Consider the following 16,290-nt stretch of genomic DNA (forward strand, 5'->3'; position numbering starts at 1 on the left):
GGGAAGAGAGCTAACTCTTTTACTTTGTCCTCTGATTGTCACCCTCAAAAACACCAATAAAAATAAAATAGCAGGATTAAGTTAAAGCACATATCCACATACCTTTAGTGCTAAGGTTCTGTTTTGCAGTTACTTTGACCTGCTAATCATGACTTGATTTCTTAAGACTTACTTGTTTTATTTAATGTGTATGAGTGCTCTATCAGCATGTATGACTTTATGCCAGAAGAGGGCATCAGATCCCACTTTAGATGGTTGTGAGCCACCATGTAGTTGCTGAGAATTGAACTCAGGACCTCTGGAAGAATAGTCAGTGCTCTAAAGAGCTGAGCCATCTCTCCACACCTCCCCCCACCTTTTTTTTTTAAAGACGAGGTCTCACTATGTATCCCTAGCAGGCCTGGAACTCATTAAGTAGACTAAGCTAGCCTTGAACTCAGAGATCGGCCTGCCTCTGCCTACCAAGTCCTGGGATTAAGGGTGTATGACACCATACCCATCCTGGTTTTTATTTAGGAAATGTCTAGAAACCTTTTCTTATAATTAGTTGTAGTAGGTTCTGTTTACGTTGCATTATTTCACTGAGTAGGTTATAAGAAATGAAAGGAATTGGGTGGTTTTTTTGTAATACTGATCTCTACCATTGATAGAGAGTTAACAGCTGTGTTATAAACTGTGATTGTGCAAAAGCACTTAAAAATGCACCTTGGCTCACAGTGCTGAACTGCATTGTTTTTTCAGGATGACTTTTCTCCTACCAGTAAGCTCCAGCGCCTGCTGGCCGAGTCTCGGCAGATGGTCACGGATCTGGAGCTGAGCACACTGCTGCCCATCAGCTGTGAGAATCTCAACAGAAGTGTGCGTTCCCCTTTCTTTCTCTTAAAAAAATTTGTGTGTAGGTGTACGTGCAGTGAGGAGTGTGCATGTCTGTGTGTGTGTGTGTGTGTGTGGTTATGTAGGCCAGAAGACAACCTCAGTGTTGTTGCTCAGGAGCTATCTGCCTTGTCATTTGAGACAAGGTCTCTCCCTAGGACGTCTCTCACTGGGACCTAAGCTTGATGATTAGGCTAGTCTGGCTGGCCAGCAGGTCCCAGGGGATCCACCTTCTCCAGCTCCCCAGCACTGGGGTTACAAGAGCATGTATCACATCTGTCTTTTTATGCAGGTGTTGGGGGTCAAACTCAGGTCCTCATGCTTGCATGGCTACACTTACTGACTGTTCTGTGTCCCCAGCCCGGACCCCCTTTTCTTGAGATGTACATCGATAGAGTCTGAATATGTCTCTAAGCGGTAGGGCTCAGGGAGTACTAGGAGGTGGCCGTTCTGATAAAATGAAGGCTTCAAGAAGAAAGGCAGGCACTGTGCTGAGGAGAAAAAGCCATACTGTGGTCTAGAGAGTAAGACAAAACCAAAAACTGTCACTGTGTCAAAACTGCCCCTGCTTCTTTCTGATTTGTGGGACATCGGAATGCATGCATTTAGTGTTTGTCATTTTGTGCTGCTGCAAACGGAGCCTAGGGCCTTCCATAGTACCTTACCCTTCACCTAGGTTCTTGGGCATGTTTTAAAATACACAGAGTTTCACAGGGTCTCCCTGTGTAGCACTGGCTGTCCTGGAACTACATAGACCAGACTGGCCTCAAACTCACTAAGATCTATCTGCCTCTGCCTCCTGAGTGCTGGGATTAAAACTGCACACTACCATGTCCGGCTCCAAAATTTCAAATTTAAAGTGTACACAGGATTTTAAGAACACACAAAAGTAGAAAAAAATAATATAATTGCACATCTGCCATTTAAAATTTTTATGTTCCTCCTCTGTATGCTTTAAAATTTACGTTTCTTTACTTTTGTGTGTGTGTTTGAGACAGGCAGGGTCTTATCCTTAACCCTGGCTAGCCTGGAATTACTATGTAGACCATGCTGGCCTCTCACCTCACTCATGGAGATCTGCCTGCCTCTGCTTCCTTGGTGCTGGGATTAAAGAAATATGCCAGTATGTCTGGCGTTTCTGTGTGTTTTCCTGTGTGTGTGTGTGTGTGTGTGTGTGTGTGTGTGTGTTCGCAAGCATGTGCACAAGCGAGAGAGTGAGGAGAGAGAACGAAAGAGAGGGAGAGCAAGAATGTGCATAGTATATGTGGGGGTTCTTTCTCTCCTTCTGCTGTTGGGCTCTGAGGATCCAACTCAGGACATCAGCCGTAGCAGCAGGGGCCTTTACCTGCTGAGCCATCTCCCCAGCCCCTCTGTACGCTTCTCAGAAGCAGTTTAGAGCAAATTCAAGACATAGTCTTTCACTCTTGGATATTTCAAGATGCATCTCTTTCAGGTGTGTGATTTCTTTGGCGGGCGGGGGCAGGTCTTACTATGTAACTAGCCTAGAACTCAGCCTCCTCCCGCCTTTACTTCCTAAAGTACAAAAGATTATGTGCATGTGGCACCATACCCAGCAGGTGAGGACTTTTAAAAAACAACCATAATAACATTACCACACTCAGGAAAGCCACTGCAAACCCTCAGTGGCCTCTAATGACTGTCTTTTCTAGCTCTCCCACTCACTCGACACATCTGTTTGCTCTATGTTCAGATCATTATCCAACCAAGGCCTGACCTTTGCATTTCTTCCCCTGAAGTCTCTCTAATCCTAGTTCATTGTTTCTTCTCCCCTTTCCAGCCTCCTTAACTTTTTTTTTTTTTTTGGTTTTTTGAGACAGGGTTTCTCTGTGTAGCTTTGTGCCTTTCCTGGAACTCACTTGGTAGTCCAGGCTGGCCTTGAACTCACAGAGATCCGCCTGCCTCTGCCTCCCGAGTGCTGGGATTAAAGGAGTGTGCCACCACCGCCCGGCTTAACTTTTTTTTTATGTTGATTTTCAGACAGGGTCTCTCTATGTAGCCCCGGCTGTCCTGGAACTTGCTGTAGATTACACTGGTTTTGAACTCACAGATCCATCTGCCCCTGCCTCTTGAGGGTGCACTTGTATGTGCAGGTACACATGCACATGTGTGCAAATGCCGATGGAGGCTGGAGGACAATGCTGGGTAGTGTTCCTCAGGTGCCACCCACCATGTTTTGAGACAAGGTCTTGTACTGGAACTCACCAAGTAGGCTAGTCTGGCTGGCACGTCTCTGCTTTCCCACCTCTGAGATTTTCAGCCCGTTCTGACACACTTGTACTCTTTAAAAGGTTATTGTGTGTGTAAGTGTTTTGCCTGCACGTGCTGTGCACCATGTCTGCTCAGTGTGAGGGGAGGCTAGAAGAGGGCGTTGTGTTTATGTTAGACCCTGTCTGCTATCTCAGATCTAACCCAGCACTTCCTCTTTTGGTCTCCGTGGTCTGTGTATTTATCTCCAGCAGCATTTCCATCAGGGTACACGATGGTTGATCCCCCTGCTACCCAGGCTACACAGTAATGACTGTGAGTGGGAACTGAGAGGAAAGTTCAGGGAAAGGGACAAAGCTGTGACCTTGAGTCTAGACTGAAAAATGTACTGAAGCTGTGTGAGGCTGGTGAAAACTTGATTTGAGGGAATTCTGAGTTGGGAAGACCCAGAAGAAAGATATAGTCCTAACCCTTTCCTATAGAGTCCTAACCCTTTACTATAGAGTCCTAACCCTTTACTACAGAGTCCTAACCCTTTACTACAGAGTCCTAACCCTTTCCTATAGAGTCCTAACCCTTTACTACAGAGTCCTAACCCTTTCCTATAGAGTCCTAACCCTTTCCTATAGAGTCCTAACCCTTTCCTATAGAGTCCTAACCCTTTACTACAGAGTCCTAACCCTTTACTACAGAGTCCTAACCCTTTACTAAGAGTCCTAACCCTTTACTATAGAGTCCTAACCCTTTACTACAGAGTCCTCACCCTTTACTAAGAGTCCTAACCCTTTCCTATAGAGTCCTAACCCTTTACTATAGAGTCCTAACCCTTTACTACAGAGTCCTAACCCTTTACTAAGAGTCCTAACCCTTTACTATAGAGTCCTAACCCTTTCCTATAGAGTCCTAACCCTTTACTATAGAGTCCTAACCCTTTCCTATAGAGTCCTAACCCTTTACTATAGAGTCCTAACCCTTTACTAAGAGTCCTAACCCTTTACTACAGAGTCCTAACCCTTTACTATAGAGTCCTAACCCTTTACTATAGAGTCCTAACCCTTTACTACAGAGTCCTAACCCTTTACTACAGAGTCCTAACCCTTTCCTATAGAGTCCTAACCCTTTACTACAGAGTCCTAACCCTTTACTAAGAGTCCTAACCCTTTACTACAGAGTCCTAACCCTTTACTAAGAGTCCTAACCCTTTACTACAGAGTCCTAACCCTTTCCTATAGAGTCCTAACCCTTTCCTATAGAGTCCTAACCCTTTACTACAGAGTCCTAACCCTTTACTAAGAGTCCTAACCCTTTACTACAGAGTCCTAACCCTTTACTAAGAGTCCTAACCCTTTACTATAGAGTCCTAACCCTTTCCTATAGAGTCCTAACCCTTTCCTATAGAGTCCTAACCCTTTACTACAGAGTCCTAACCCTTTACTACAGAGTCCTAACCCTTTACTACAGAGTCCTAACCCTTTCCTATAGAGTCCTAACCCTTTACTATATAGACGAGGAAAGGGGATTAAATCTTTTGCTCAGCATTCCACAGCCAGGATCAGAAAATCAGTTAATTGGGAAAAAAAAAACTGGCTTCAAACAATATTTTTGGAGGGATTAACTAATTCTGGAGATGTCAGGAAACCGGATTTAAACAGCAGAAATGTTCTTGGCAATGTTTCACACACTCTTTCCCCCATGCCTTTGAACTTACTAACCTAGAAACAGGAGAAGCAAACAGTTTCATAAAAAATCTTGTTTTTGCAACAAGGAAGCAGGGTAATGTTCTGAGCAGCCTGTCACCTCTCTGAGGTATCACGGTCTGCAGCTAAAGACAAGGGTAGTAATTGTGTGGAAGAGATGCTCCCTCAGGAAACCGCAAGGTTTCTGTCCCTTTGAGAAGCAATGTCACTTTGTGACTCTCCCAGACCCTTCTGCATGGGTACAAAATGGCATCGTTCCAGGTTTTCCTTGCAGCCTTGCTTACTAGCAGAGTGTACTTTACATAGGACAAGGACTGTTCGCAGCAGGATGCAAAGGTACAGACCACATTCCTTCACGTGTACGCCATATTATTTACTGAATAAGAGATATGTGCAAGAGCTCATGGGTGGAGGTCAGAGGACAGCTTGTAGAAGACCATGTGGATCCTTGGGGTTCCAACTCAGATCAAAAGGCTTGGTGGCGGGAACCTTTAACTGCTAAAGACATCTCACGGCCCGTTTTTAAATATTAGTTGGTGTTTTTGAAACAATGTAAATGTGTTAACTATTCAACAACAACAGTAACAGCAGAACCCAGCAATTTAAAACTTAGGTAGAACAAAGGAAAGTAAATTGCAGTGCTGCTGACCACACCCAGGGTGACCCTGACTGTAGTTGAGAATGGAGCAACTCAGCCCTAGACCGAGCTGGCCTTGTGACCGGTACACAGTGCTGGACATTCTATTTATGAGCTTAAGATTATGCCTGTAATCCTGAAACTTGGGAGGCTGAGGTGAGAGGATCATGAGTCCAAGGCCAGCCTGGGCTACATAGTGAGACCCTGTCTCAAAAAAAAAAAAAAAACAAAAAAGTGATCAGGCATGATGACACATACCTTTATCCCAGAGCTCACCAAGTAGGCTAGTCTGCCTGCTCAGTGATCCACCTCTCTGTCCTCCAGCTCTGAGATTACATGCCCATATTAACATTCTTGGTTTTGTTTGAGACCAGGATTTCTCTGTGTCCTGGAACTCACTCTAGACTAGGCTGGCCTCAAATTCACAGAGATCTGCCCGCCTCTGCCTCCCAAGTGCTGGGATTAAAGGCATGCACCACCACCACCATCCAGCCACACTTGTATTTTTTAAAAGATATATTTATTGTTATTTTATATGATGAATGTTTTGTTTGTATGTATTCTATACTATATCTGTACAGCCTGGTCTACATAGCAAGTTCCAGGCCAGCCAAGGCTGCATAGCAAAACCCTGTCCCAAAACAAACAATAAAATAAAGAAAAATTAAGCCAGAAGTGGTGGTGCACACCTTGAATCCCAGTACTTTGGAGGCAGAAGCCGGAGGATCTCTGTGAGTTGGAGACCAGCCCAGGACAGCTAGGGCTACATAGAGACCCTATTTAAAAAAAAAAAAAAAAAAAAAGCCAGACGGTGGTGGCACACGCCTTTAATCCCAGCACTCAGGAGACAGAGCCAGGCGGATCTCTGTGAGTTCGAGGCCAGCCTGGTCTACAGAGTGAGATCCAGGACAGGCACCAAAACAACACAGAGAAACCCTGTCTTGAAAAAAAACCAAACCTCCCCGCCCCCCCAAAAAAAGGTGAAGGAGCCACTGAAATGGCTCTGTGGGTCTGTGGGTAAAAGTTATTGCTGCCTAAACTGACATTCTGAGTTCGACCCCGGGACGCACATGATGGAGGTTGAGAACTGACTCTGGCAAGCTGTCTTTTAACCTCCACACACATGCCATGCCATGTACATATACACAAATAAGTAAGTGTATTTTTAAAGAATCTTTAAAAGTGGCAACAACATCCAGCAGTGGTAGCGCACACCTTTAATCCCAGCACTCGGGAGGCAGAGGCAGGTGTATCTCTGTGAGTTCAAGGCCAGCCTGGGCTATAGAGCGAGATCCAGGACAGCCAGAGCTAGAGCGAGATCCAGGACAGCCAGAGCTACACAGAGAAACCCTATCTCAAAAAACCAAATCAAAACAAACAACCACAAAAAATGGCAACAACAACAAGAATGATGGGCTGGTGAGCTGGTGAGCTGGCTCAGCTGGTAACAGCTCTTGCCAGCAAGGGTTCTGTCTCTATCCCTAGACCCACCAGGGGAGAATCAGCTCTCAGGAGTTGTCTTCTGACCGCCATACCCACCCCCACACACACACCACCACCACACAAACAAGCAGAGAAAGACGACAGAAAGGCTTTGTGAGCCAAGCACAGTGCTAAGTGCCTGTAGTCCAGACACACAGAGACCGAGCACAGTGCTAAGTGCCTGTAGTCCAGACACACAGAGACCGAGATGGGGGAGTCTGAGTTTAGGCTAGCCCAGCAGAAAACAACACAGTGAAAGTGTCCCCCAAAGACAAGGACATTATATTGTTTGTGTGTGCGTGTGCGTGTGCGTGTGCGTGAGAGAGAGAGAGAGAGAGAGAGAGAGAGAGAGAGAGAGAGAGAGAGAGAGAGAGAGAGTGAGAGCGAGCACTCAAGCGCCAGCGCTGTGGCATGTGTGTAGCGGTCAGGAGTTGGTCCTCTCCTACTGTGAGCCTTAGGTACCCTGTTCCGTCGTAAGGCTTGCTCCTCATGTGCTTCTAGTCTAGACCGTCCACCAGTCCCTCAAGGTCTTTGGAAGGTATTCCCGCTATACGCATGTCTAGTTGTCTAAAGTATTTTTAATGTCTGTAACCTGGATACTAATTTTGGAGTTGTTTTCTAGAAATTAGAAGTCTCAGAAGAGCCAGATGACAAAAACACCCTTGTCAGTCATTGAAGGAGACAAAGTCAACTTGGACATTCACTGTGGCCATGTGTAGGTCACCTTTGCTTGTCTCACTTTATATTGAAGTTGATATTAATAAGTAACTAGGAATGTTGATAATGTAGAGTCAAGGCCACACGTTCATCTGACCAGTAATTCTTCCTCTTCTGCCTGATCTACGTTTACTATAATTAACCTGAGTAGAATGCCAATTGTAAGAGAAATACAGACCAAAAGATTTTTTGTTCTTAATACTGATACTTTTTATATCTAAGGAAGTTGGTGTATAAATCCAACTTTAAAGATTGGAATCTTAGCCAGGTGGTGGTGGTGGTGGTGGTGCTGGTGCACACCTTTAATCCCAGCACTCAGGAGGCAGAGGCAGGCTGATCTCTGAGATTTCGAGGCCAGCCTGGTCTACAAAGTGAGTTCCAGGACAGTCAGGGCTACACAGAGAAACTCTGTCTTAAATAAAAAGAAAGCCAGGCACAATCTGTAATCCCTGTGGGGAGTCTGATGCAGGCAGAATTACAAGTTCAAGGCACTAGCTAAGCCTAATAAGACCCTGCCTCAAAAGGAAAAAGGGGGTGGGGTGGGGTGGGGAGAACTCAAGACCAGACACGGTAGAATACACTGTGGTAATCCTAGCACTCTGGAAGTTGGGAAGACTGAAGCAGAAAGATGAGGCGTTGGAGGTCTGCCTGGGCTACACTGGTGAGACCCTGACCCAGAAAATAGAATTTTTCAAAAGGCATCTAAATTTACATTTGAGGATCACTTCTGTACGTCTGCCTAGAAAGAATCATGTGAGCCTGCCACCCAGGAAGTACTTTGTTGGGTTCTGTTTGCTTCTGTCAGCCCTTCATTCCAAGTGCAGCTCTCTGGACTGTGGCAGAGGTGCCCCAAGAGGTGCCCCGGGTGCCGCCCTTTAAGCGCAAGAGCCTTTCCAGTAGGAAGGCAAGACATGTGAGCATCCCCTGCCTCCCCCACCCCACCCCGCTCTCCTTGCTGGGAGGTTTTCACGTATATAGTACAGTGAGGAGAGCCAGGGTGTGTAGTCAGGGTCTCAGACGCCAGGCACTCTTAGCGTACTGTGCAGAACTAATCCTTTTCATTTTAACTGCTTCTGTTCTCTTTCAGAAGCAGGACTCTGTTTGGAAGGCAGAAAGCAGATACCATACTTCATGTAAAGACAAAGGGGATTGTGATTCCTACCATACTTCATGTAAAGACAAAGGGGATTGTGAGTCCCACATAAGCAGCATTTAGTACAAAGGCCAGCAGAATCTCAAAGTTTACTTCTTAAAGCAACTGTATTTTGTTTTTGATGAACCATTTTTGTGTAAAAAAATATTTTTATACCAAAGAAATGAGGTCGTACTCTACACACCTGTTTGGAACTATGCTAAAAGGAAAAAACAAAATATCTCTGTCAGGATGCAGACACGGTTTAATTAACCAGAGAAGCTCTTTAAACCTGGCAGTATCCGTGAACCCTGCGTGGAGGAAGCTGCTTTCGCTGCCTACCTTCTTACAACCTGGTGTGTATTCACATTATAGCTTCTCAGCGTCAGCTCCCTATGTGTGATGTAGTCTTTTCTTCTCTTAGGGTTTTAGCACTGGACTTTGTTGTGTTGATGGGCATGAGATAAGATGGTATAAAATGTTTGTAATGGGACACCATCACCTTGCTGGCAGTTAAGGCCAGGCTGCCCTCGGGCGACAGCTGCATCTTGTCTGGCTCTGTAGTAGGCAGTTCACTTACACAAGACAGCACTTGCTGGAAGATCAAGTTTTGTATGGATTTTTAAAAATATATTGAAGACTATATAGATAATAAAAATTTATTATATTGAAATATAATTCCATTTTAACTTTAAAAAATTTTAATTAAAAAAAGATTACACTATTTGCTTCTGTCCCTTCTACTAGAACTGATCAGTTTCATTCAATAAAGATATTTTTAATAATAAAAATAATTTTTTGGTTTCCTTTTACAATACAGGACTAAAACAAGGAACTTTATTTATTTATGTATTTTTTCGGTTTTTCGAAACGATTTCTTTGTGTAGCCTTGGCTGTCCTGGAACTAGCTCTGTAGACCAGGCTGGCCTTGATGTCTGTGGGATTCAACTGCTTTTGCCTCCCAAGTACTGGGATCAAAGGGATGTGCCACCACTGCCTAGCTAACAAGGAACTTTAAATGTAACCTGGCAAGTTAATTTCTCGGGAAAGTATTCTCTTAAGCAGATATCAAGGTTGTATTGTGCTGGGTCAATGCCCCTTTGTTAGAGGCTTCAGGGTTTCTTGAGAGATGATTTTCATGAGCGGGAAGGCTCACCCTTGTAATGAGGATGCTGAAAAGAAACTGAGCGAGTCTGACTACACTCTGTAAATACTGGCTTTCTCTTCAGACTGGTTGTATCCAGCAAGACTGGGAACATAGAACTGATTCTGAACCAGCACTTGCCAAGTGGGAAACCCAGAATGCCCTTGGAGAGCCCCAGGTTCCAGGCTGAGAATTCAGACACTAAATTTTTTCCTGCTCTGTGTGGTAGGCTCATGACTACTCCACTTGCCTGTGACAGGAAACATCCATTAGACGTTCCGTAGCAAAACTTAGGGTAGAACAGGATTTGAAAGACTACATTCTTTTATAGCTAAATGTAATTTTAGTTCATAGGCTTGAAATATCTATGACACTTATGTACTCCAGGCTGGCTCAAACTTGTGAGCCTCCTGCCTCAGTTTCTCAAGTGCTGGGGTGACAGGAGTATACCACCATGCCCAGCTTTATAACACCTGTGCTTACTCAACAAAATTATTATGAATCAATTAACATGAAATTCAGAGTGGCCGATTTTAATATGGTCAGCTCCTCTGTCTCAACATGTTCTATTTATATAGGAGCAATTTATCATGTGTGCAGGAAAGAGTTGCAAGATAAACTAGCCTTTAGGATTTGTGTTGTGTCATTATCATTCTTAAGACCAGCATATCAGGAGGCAACTGAATTACACTATAATCTGTCTGCCAGAAATGATCTCAGCATTGGAAAAGACTGATACAGGGTATTTTTGGAACTTCTGAACAGACCTTTTAAACAGAAATAGAAACACCCCCTCCAGAAGAAATTCTGAATCAAGACTATACATAAACACTTAAAACAGTTTTACCCAAAAGGTGCCAAGAGAATGCTTAGAATTGAGACTGTGTGGTATGAGGCCAAGGATGGAAGCCCTGTCATGGAAGCCTTGTCACACTCTGGATAGTGACCCATGGTGTCTTCTGTGTCCCTGATTTGTAAGCCTCTTGCTAGGATAATGCCTCTAGCTTTCTTTCCTTTAAGACAGTTGGTGTGATTCTGGTAGTGCACAGTGCAGGAAGGTTATTCACTTAAGCCTCCAGGAGAATGATCCTCCAGGAGAAACAGCATAACCCTGATGTTCTGGAGATCAGAGTGCATAAAGTCAGCTAAGATGCCAGACACATGCATCTGGGTTAAAATGGGTGGCCTTCCAGAAGAGTCTATTGAATGCACAGTGCACATTAACTAGCTCTGCTAAGGAGGACCTCTGGGTTCTCAGCCAAGTAATGCTTAAAACAAACAAAAAGGATCTGTAACCCCATCTACTGGGGAGGCTAGGCAGGAGGATGACAAGCCGAAGACTTAGGCTGCAGTGAGTTCAGGTTCAACATGGGCAACTTTAGTGAGACCTCATCTCACAACGAAAAGTAAAAAGAGGGCTGGAGCTATAGCTCGGTGATAGAGCACTTTCCCAGCATGCACAAGGCCCTGGATTTAATCCCTGGTACCTCACTCATACAAATTCATTATGAGCACACCACACAGCTTTGCCAGCCATGGGAGATAACAGTGTAAGCCTTGCTTACATTCTGGTAGGGGACACAGACCGTAAGTAATCACTGGGAAGACTGGTGCTTTAATGCAGAATGTTGAGATACTGGCACATAGGTCAGGGTGGAGGAATCAGGGAGGGCTTCCTGGAGAAGCAGCATCTACACCAAGAGCTGCAAGATGGGCAGACACTCACCAGGCAAACAGGAAGAGGATTCCAGGTATAGTAACAGCATGTGCAAAGTCCCCGAGGCTGTGGAAGGAGCATGATGCATGTGCAGACTTGATAGTCCAGGATGGCGCAAGATGAACCCCAAGAGGGGCTGGGTGGATCGTGCCTGTGTGTCAGTGAGGCAGTGGCTGTTACCGCATACAGTCTTTTTCGGCGAGTCCCCAAAACTTTGCTGCCTTCCTGAGTTCTCCCAGATAGGGTCTAGTCTGCATTCCCCTTGGAGGAAGATTAAACAGCTGTCACAATTTACCAAAAGGAGATCACAGCCAGCTAGTGACAGCCAGGCCCGGACCAGGCCCCTTTGTCGATGATGTCTGGGGATGAACCTTAATTACCCAAAGGGGTGGAGTTTGCATCTTTGTACCCCCAGAAATGCCCATTTATATCATAAGCATACAGTGGAGTACTCATTCTGTTCTCCACTCTCTGGGGCTGGTTTATTCTTCCAAACCTTCATTTTATACTCCACCTCCTTTTTTACTCACTGTGTAGATCATGCTGGCCTCATAATCACAGAGGCCACGTGCCTCTGGCTCCCAAGTGCTGGCATTAAAGGTGTGTCCTGCCATGCTTGCCCTCACGCTCATTTTTTAAGTTAAATTTTATGTGTTTATTTTGTGTATGTGTACATGTGCAAGCCACAGCTCGAAATAAAAGGTCAGAGTCCTCCCTCTCCTTCCATCATGTGGGTCCAAGCCTTGAACTCAGGTCATCAAGCTTGGCATCATTGCTAGCCCTCATACCCATTTTTTTTTTTAAACATGGTCATGTATTAGGTACTCTGCTAGGCATGGAGAGCAGGATGATGGTTAACACAAGTTGACCTCCGGCAACTCAGAAATCTCATGAGCAGACACATTACTTATAAAAGCCGTAGGGACTCCAGTATCATCGAGTCAGTGGCGTGCTTGTCAGAGCACACTGGCTTGAAATGGGGCAGATCGGAGACCACATCCTGACAGCATCATTTTGCAATTGTGTGAGCCGGGACTGAGCTTGGGTGCTATGAAGATAAGCCCTTTTCTTGGTCTGTAAAGATGAAATGAGATCCTGCGATCCTGATGACTGGATGGTGAGCGCCACACCTAACACACTAATGCCTCTGTTTACTAAAAAGAATGGGCGTGTTTGATAATGACAGGCCACTGTGGGAGATGTACTCTACCCAGTGGGAGCTGTGGCCTCCTGTGTGTATATGAAAATTACAGGATAACTGGTTTGGTCCCCTGTGAGAAAAAGTCTGAGAAACAGCTGGCACAAAGCAAAACAGCCCCTTTTTTATTTATTATTTTTTTAAACCATGGCCGTTTAGAGAATTGCTGAGGATTAGGAACTAGATAATACATATAAAGGGTTTAGCCCCGTACCTGACAAATATCGGCTGTTGTTATTACTCTATCGTTATTCGAGCGAAGAAGCTTTTCATCGATGGGTATTAGATAAAGCACGGCTAATCTCGGTGTCGAAGAGAGCCTCGTCCAACTCTGAAATGTTCAGTGGATGTCAGCACAGTGAGGAATGGTTCAATGGCAATGAAACTGTCCCCCTGGGTCCTCAGAGAGCTTCATCTAACCTGGGAGACGATGGTCAGGTGTCTAACTCAAGGTAGCATTCCTCTGACAGGTCGTTGAAGCTTCATCTCAAAAAGCAAGGGGCTGGAGGGATGGCCGGGCTCAACTGAAAAGACAAAGAAGCCTGGCTGTGCGGCTACCGACCAGACTCAAGGAGACCCAGTTTGCTCCGGTCCTCCCCGCCCCCCGCCCCCCCCCCCGCCACCCCGAGGTTGTTGAAGGAGACCCAGAGTGAGGAAGGGGTTAGGGGTGGGGCCCAATTCATTTTTCCTCGAGTTAGGAGGCGAGAAGAAGGTATGTAGTGGAGCTAAGGGGGTATTTGGTCCTTACACTTGGTTTGTCAGGGGGCGGGGTGTGTTAGGAAGTCCTGGGGAGCTAGAAGTGTGCAAGGAGACGGGACAGATGTGCAAGGGGCATTCCCAGTGAGTCCCCGGGGGACAAAGCAGGTGCAGTCTTGGGGCTCAGGGCGTCCCGGGGGAACCGGACCAGAGGGGTGCTGGGTAGGGCGTCCCAGGGGACCAGGGGGGTGCAGGGCAGAACGTCCTGGGTGACAGAGGGGTGCAGGGCAGGGTGTCCCGGGAGTCCTAAGGGACCCAGGTGGGTGCAGGGCAGGGTGTCCCGGGAGTCCTAAGGGACCCAGGTGGGTGCAGGGCAGGGTGTCCCGGGAGTCCTAAGGGACCCAGGTGGGTGCAGGGCAGGGTATCCCGGGAGTCCTGGGGTTGCTCAGGGGATGCAGGGGGGGCGGGGCACGCCAGGACTCCCGGGGGCCCGGAGGGGGCGGGGGGGGGCGGAGCGTGCGGAGCCGGGGAGGGCGGGGCGCCGGTTGGACGGCCCGAGTGACTGGCGGGAGGGGCGGCGGCTCCTCCCCGCGTGGCGCGGCGCGCGGCCTCCGGGTGCCTAGGCTCGGGGCGGCGGGCGGTGACGCCTCATTCTCGCGGAGCCGGGCCGGGGACACGGTCGGACGGCGGCGACATGAACAGCATCAAGAACGTGCCGGCGCGGGTGCTGAGCCGCAGGCCGGGCCACAGCCTGGAGGCCGAGCGCGAGCAGTTCGACAAGACGCAGGCGAGCGCGGGCAGGGCGGGCGGGCAGGGCGAGCGGGCGAGCGGGCAGGGCGAGCGGCGGTGGGGGGTGCCGGGCCCTCGGGAGGCTCGGCCCTGCGCGGACGGTTGCCGGTTCCGCGGCCCGGCAGCGGCGCAGGTGACCGGAAGCCGCGCCGCCGCCGCCGCCGCCGCCGGGCCGGGCTTCGGGGATGCGGACGCGGCCCAGGTGCGCACGGCCGGCCGCGCGGGGACCCGGGGCGCTCTCGGCGCCCTGCCTGCCGCCTTCCCGGGGAAGCTCCCGGCTCCCTTTGGCTGTTTCCACGGCCGCACTGGTGGCTTATGATCTGCTGGGGGAAAAGTTTTCACGGATGTCGCCGCCAGACTTGTTTGCCCGCGCGGGGGGGGGGGGCCCACTTATAAATAGGCTGCCACCCCCTCGTTAAACCCCGGCGCCTGACAGACGGAAACTTCCCAGGCTCCTTCCTGCGCTCCCACGCGCCGCTCCTCTCCCGGGAGAGGGCCCGACCTGAGAAGGTGGCGTGGAAAAAGGAAATAATGCCCGGGTGCGCACTCATTCACGCATGGGTTCTGGGTTCGAGGACCCACGCTGCAGGTGTGGCTTTGTCTAGTTTTTTTTTTTTTTTGGACAGGGTCTCACGTAGCCCCACGCTAGCCTTGAATTCCTAATCCCCGCCGCTTCCACCTCCCAAATGCTGCTATTGTGGACATCCACCACCACGTCTGGCTCCCTCCTTTTGGTTTTACAAACTCTGCCCTGTCTTGGGTGGACGCGCAGTGGGGAGGGGGATGGTCACTACTTGATTATTGCCTAGACTAAGCCAGCCAAGGCCGAAATGGCAGCATTTTCTGTTTAAGCTTTAACAATAAAGGAAGCCAAAGACTCCTCCCACCTGAGTCTGAAGCAGGTTGCTGATATTTGCATTTGTGGGTGCCACTGGCGAGTCCACCCCCCCCCCTTGGTCAGAGCAGAGAGCAAGGACTCCGGCGGTTGCTTTCAAAACAAGTCGGCACAAGCGGTTTCGTTTTGAAATAGGAGAAAACGTGAGATCTAACCTTTGTGCTTCTGATGGGCAGTGATAGTAATAAACTTCAGGACGAGAGTGAACCGTGCAGGCCAAGTGCCGGCACCAACCTGGCTTGCAAATGATTACTGTATCCATGGGAGCTCCAGCTGGTCCAGCCTGGATCACCCACCATTAAAAACAAACATGGCGTTTGATGTGAAGTCATTAATACATAATTAATTGTGCTAGTAAACTTGCAGAGCCTAGGGAGATGGACAGCTGCCACTGAGAATCTGGGTGTTGTCAGGAACCTGATTTATTCAGGGGGATTTTAGAATCCCCCCCCCCCACACTTTTGAGCAGGTGCAGAGAATGCTCTGATTTTAGCTGCAGGAAGAGATGGGGAGGAGATGGGATTTTAAAGGTCAAGTTCATTGATCTTCCGCTTTAATGATTATGTCAAGGGTAACCTTCCTGAATGTCAGGGGGGACAGAGCCACATGTGTTTGGTGGTTGGTTTGTGAGGTGGTACTTTTGACTTTGGCTTTGTCCATTTTTAAAACTCTTAGTGCATTTATTTATTGTGTGTGTGCGCACACGTAAGCACCACAGCCCATGAGTGGAAGTCAGAGGACAATTTGCAGGCTTCCTCTCCTCTCACCCTATGTGTTCCAGGAATCCCAGGTTGTCTGGTTTATCCACAAGCGCCTTTACCTGCTGAGCCTTCTTGCCTGCCCTCGAGTTTTTGAGGGATTGAAAGGATTGCTCAGGAAGCGTAACTTTGTACTGAGGAGTCTCATGGGGCTCACCCACTCCAGAGCAACTTTTTCATAGGAGAGAGAGCGCGTGAGCGAGCCTGAGCCCGGCATCCAGCTATGTGTCTTCATAGTGACTTAGTGAGGGATGTAAGAATGAGGTTTTGTAAGTAGTTAATATTTAATTAGATCATTCCCAGAAATATCGAGCAAGCCGCCAGCCTGG

The 16,290-nt window shown here is 47.7% G+C and overlaps 2 protein-coding genes and 1 long non-coding RNA gene across 10 annotated transcripts in view; 2 read left to right on the top strand and 1 right to left on the bottom strand.

The window, feature by feature from the left end:
* The window catches only part of Ccdc62 (coiled-coil domain containing 62), a 45,346-nt gene extending 33,948 nt beyond the window's left edge, over positions 1-11,398 (top strand). For 5 of the 7 annotated variants that reach the window (XM_052755411.1, XM_052755415.1, XM_052755414.1 and 2 more), the window contains 2 exons: positions 742-858; positions 8,720-11,398. In XM_052755411.1, coding sequence (XP_052611371.1) covers positions 742-858; positions 8,720-8,848 — 246 coding nt within the window. In that variant the 3' untranslated portion in view covers positions 8,849-11,398. Of the gene's footprint in view, positions 1-741; positions 859-7,537; positions 7,631-8,719 lie in introns of all 7 variants that reach the window. The other 2 variants (XM_052755412.1, XM_052755413.1) reach the window with 2 other exon arrangements.
* A 102-nt stretch (positions 11,399-11,500) lies between these two features.
* On the bottom strand, positions 11,501-13,980 carry LOC128121038 (uncharacterized). The gene is made up of 4 exons (XR_008222047.1): positions 13,572-13,980; positions 13,244-13,347; positions 13,038-13,154; positions 11,501-11,886 (listed from the first exon to the last, which is right to left on the bottom strand). It is a non-coding gene; the product is annotated as an uncharacterized LOC128121038 (long non-coding RNA).
* Positions 13,981-14,084: 104 nt separating this feature from the next.
* Positions 14,085-16,290, top strand: part of Hip1r (huntingtin interacting protein 1 related) — a 30,924-nt gene continuing 28,718 nt past the window's right edge. For both annotated transcript variants that reach the window (XM_052755409.1, XM_052755410.1), the window contains exon 1: positions 14,085-14,306. In XM_052755409.1, coding sequence (XP_052611369.1) covers positions 14,214-14,306 — 93 coding nt within the window. In that variant the 5' untranslated portion in view covers positions 14,085-14,213. The remainder of the gene's footprint in view (positions 14,307-16,290) is intronic.

This window comes from Peromyscus californicus, unplaced genomic scaffold (genome assembly GCF_007827085.1).
Source record: "Peromyscus californicus insignis strain IS unplaced genomic scaffold, ASM782708v3 Scaffold_2__1_contigs__length_46816999, whole genome shotgun sequence".
Classification (NCBI taxonomy): domain Eukaryota; kingdom Metazoa; phylum Chordata; class Mammalia; order Rodentia; family Cricetidae; genus Peromyscus; species Peromyscus californicus.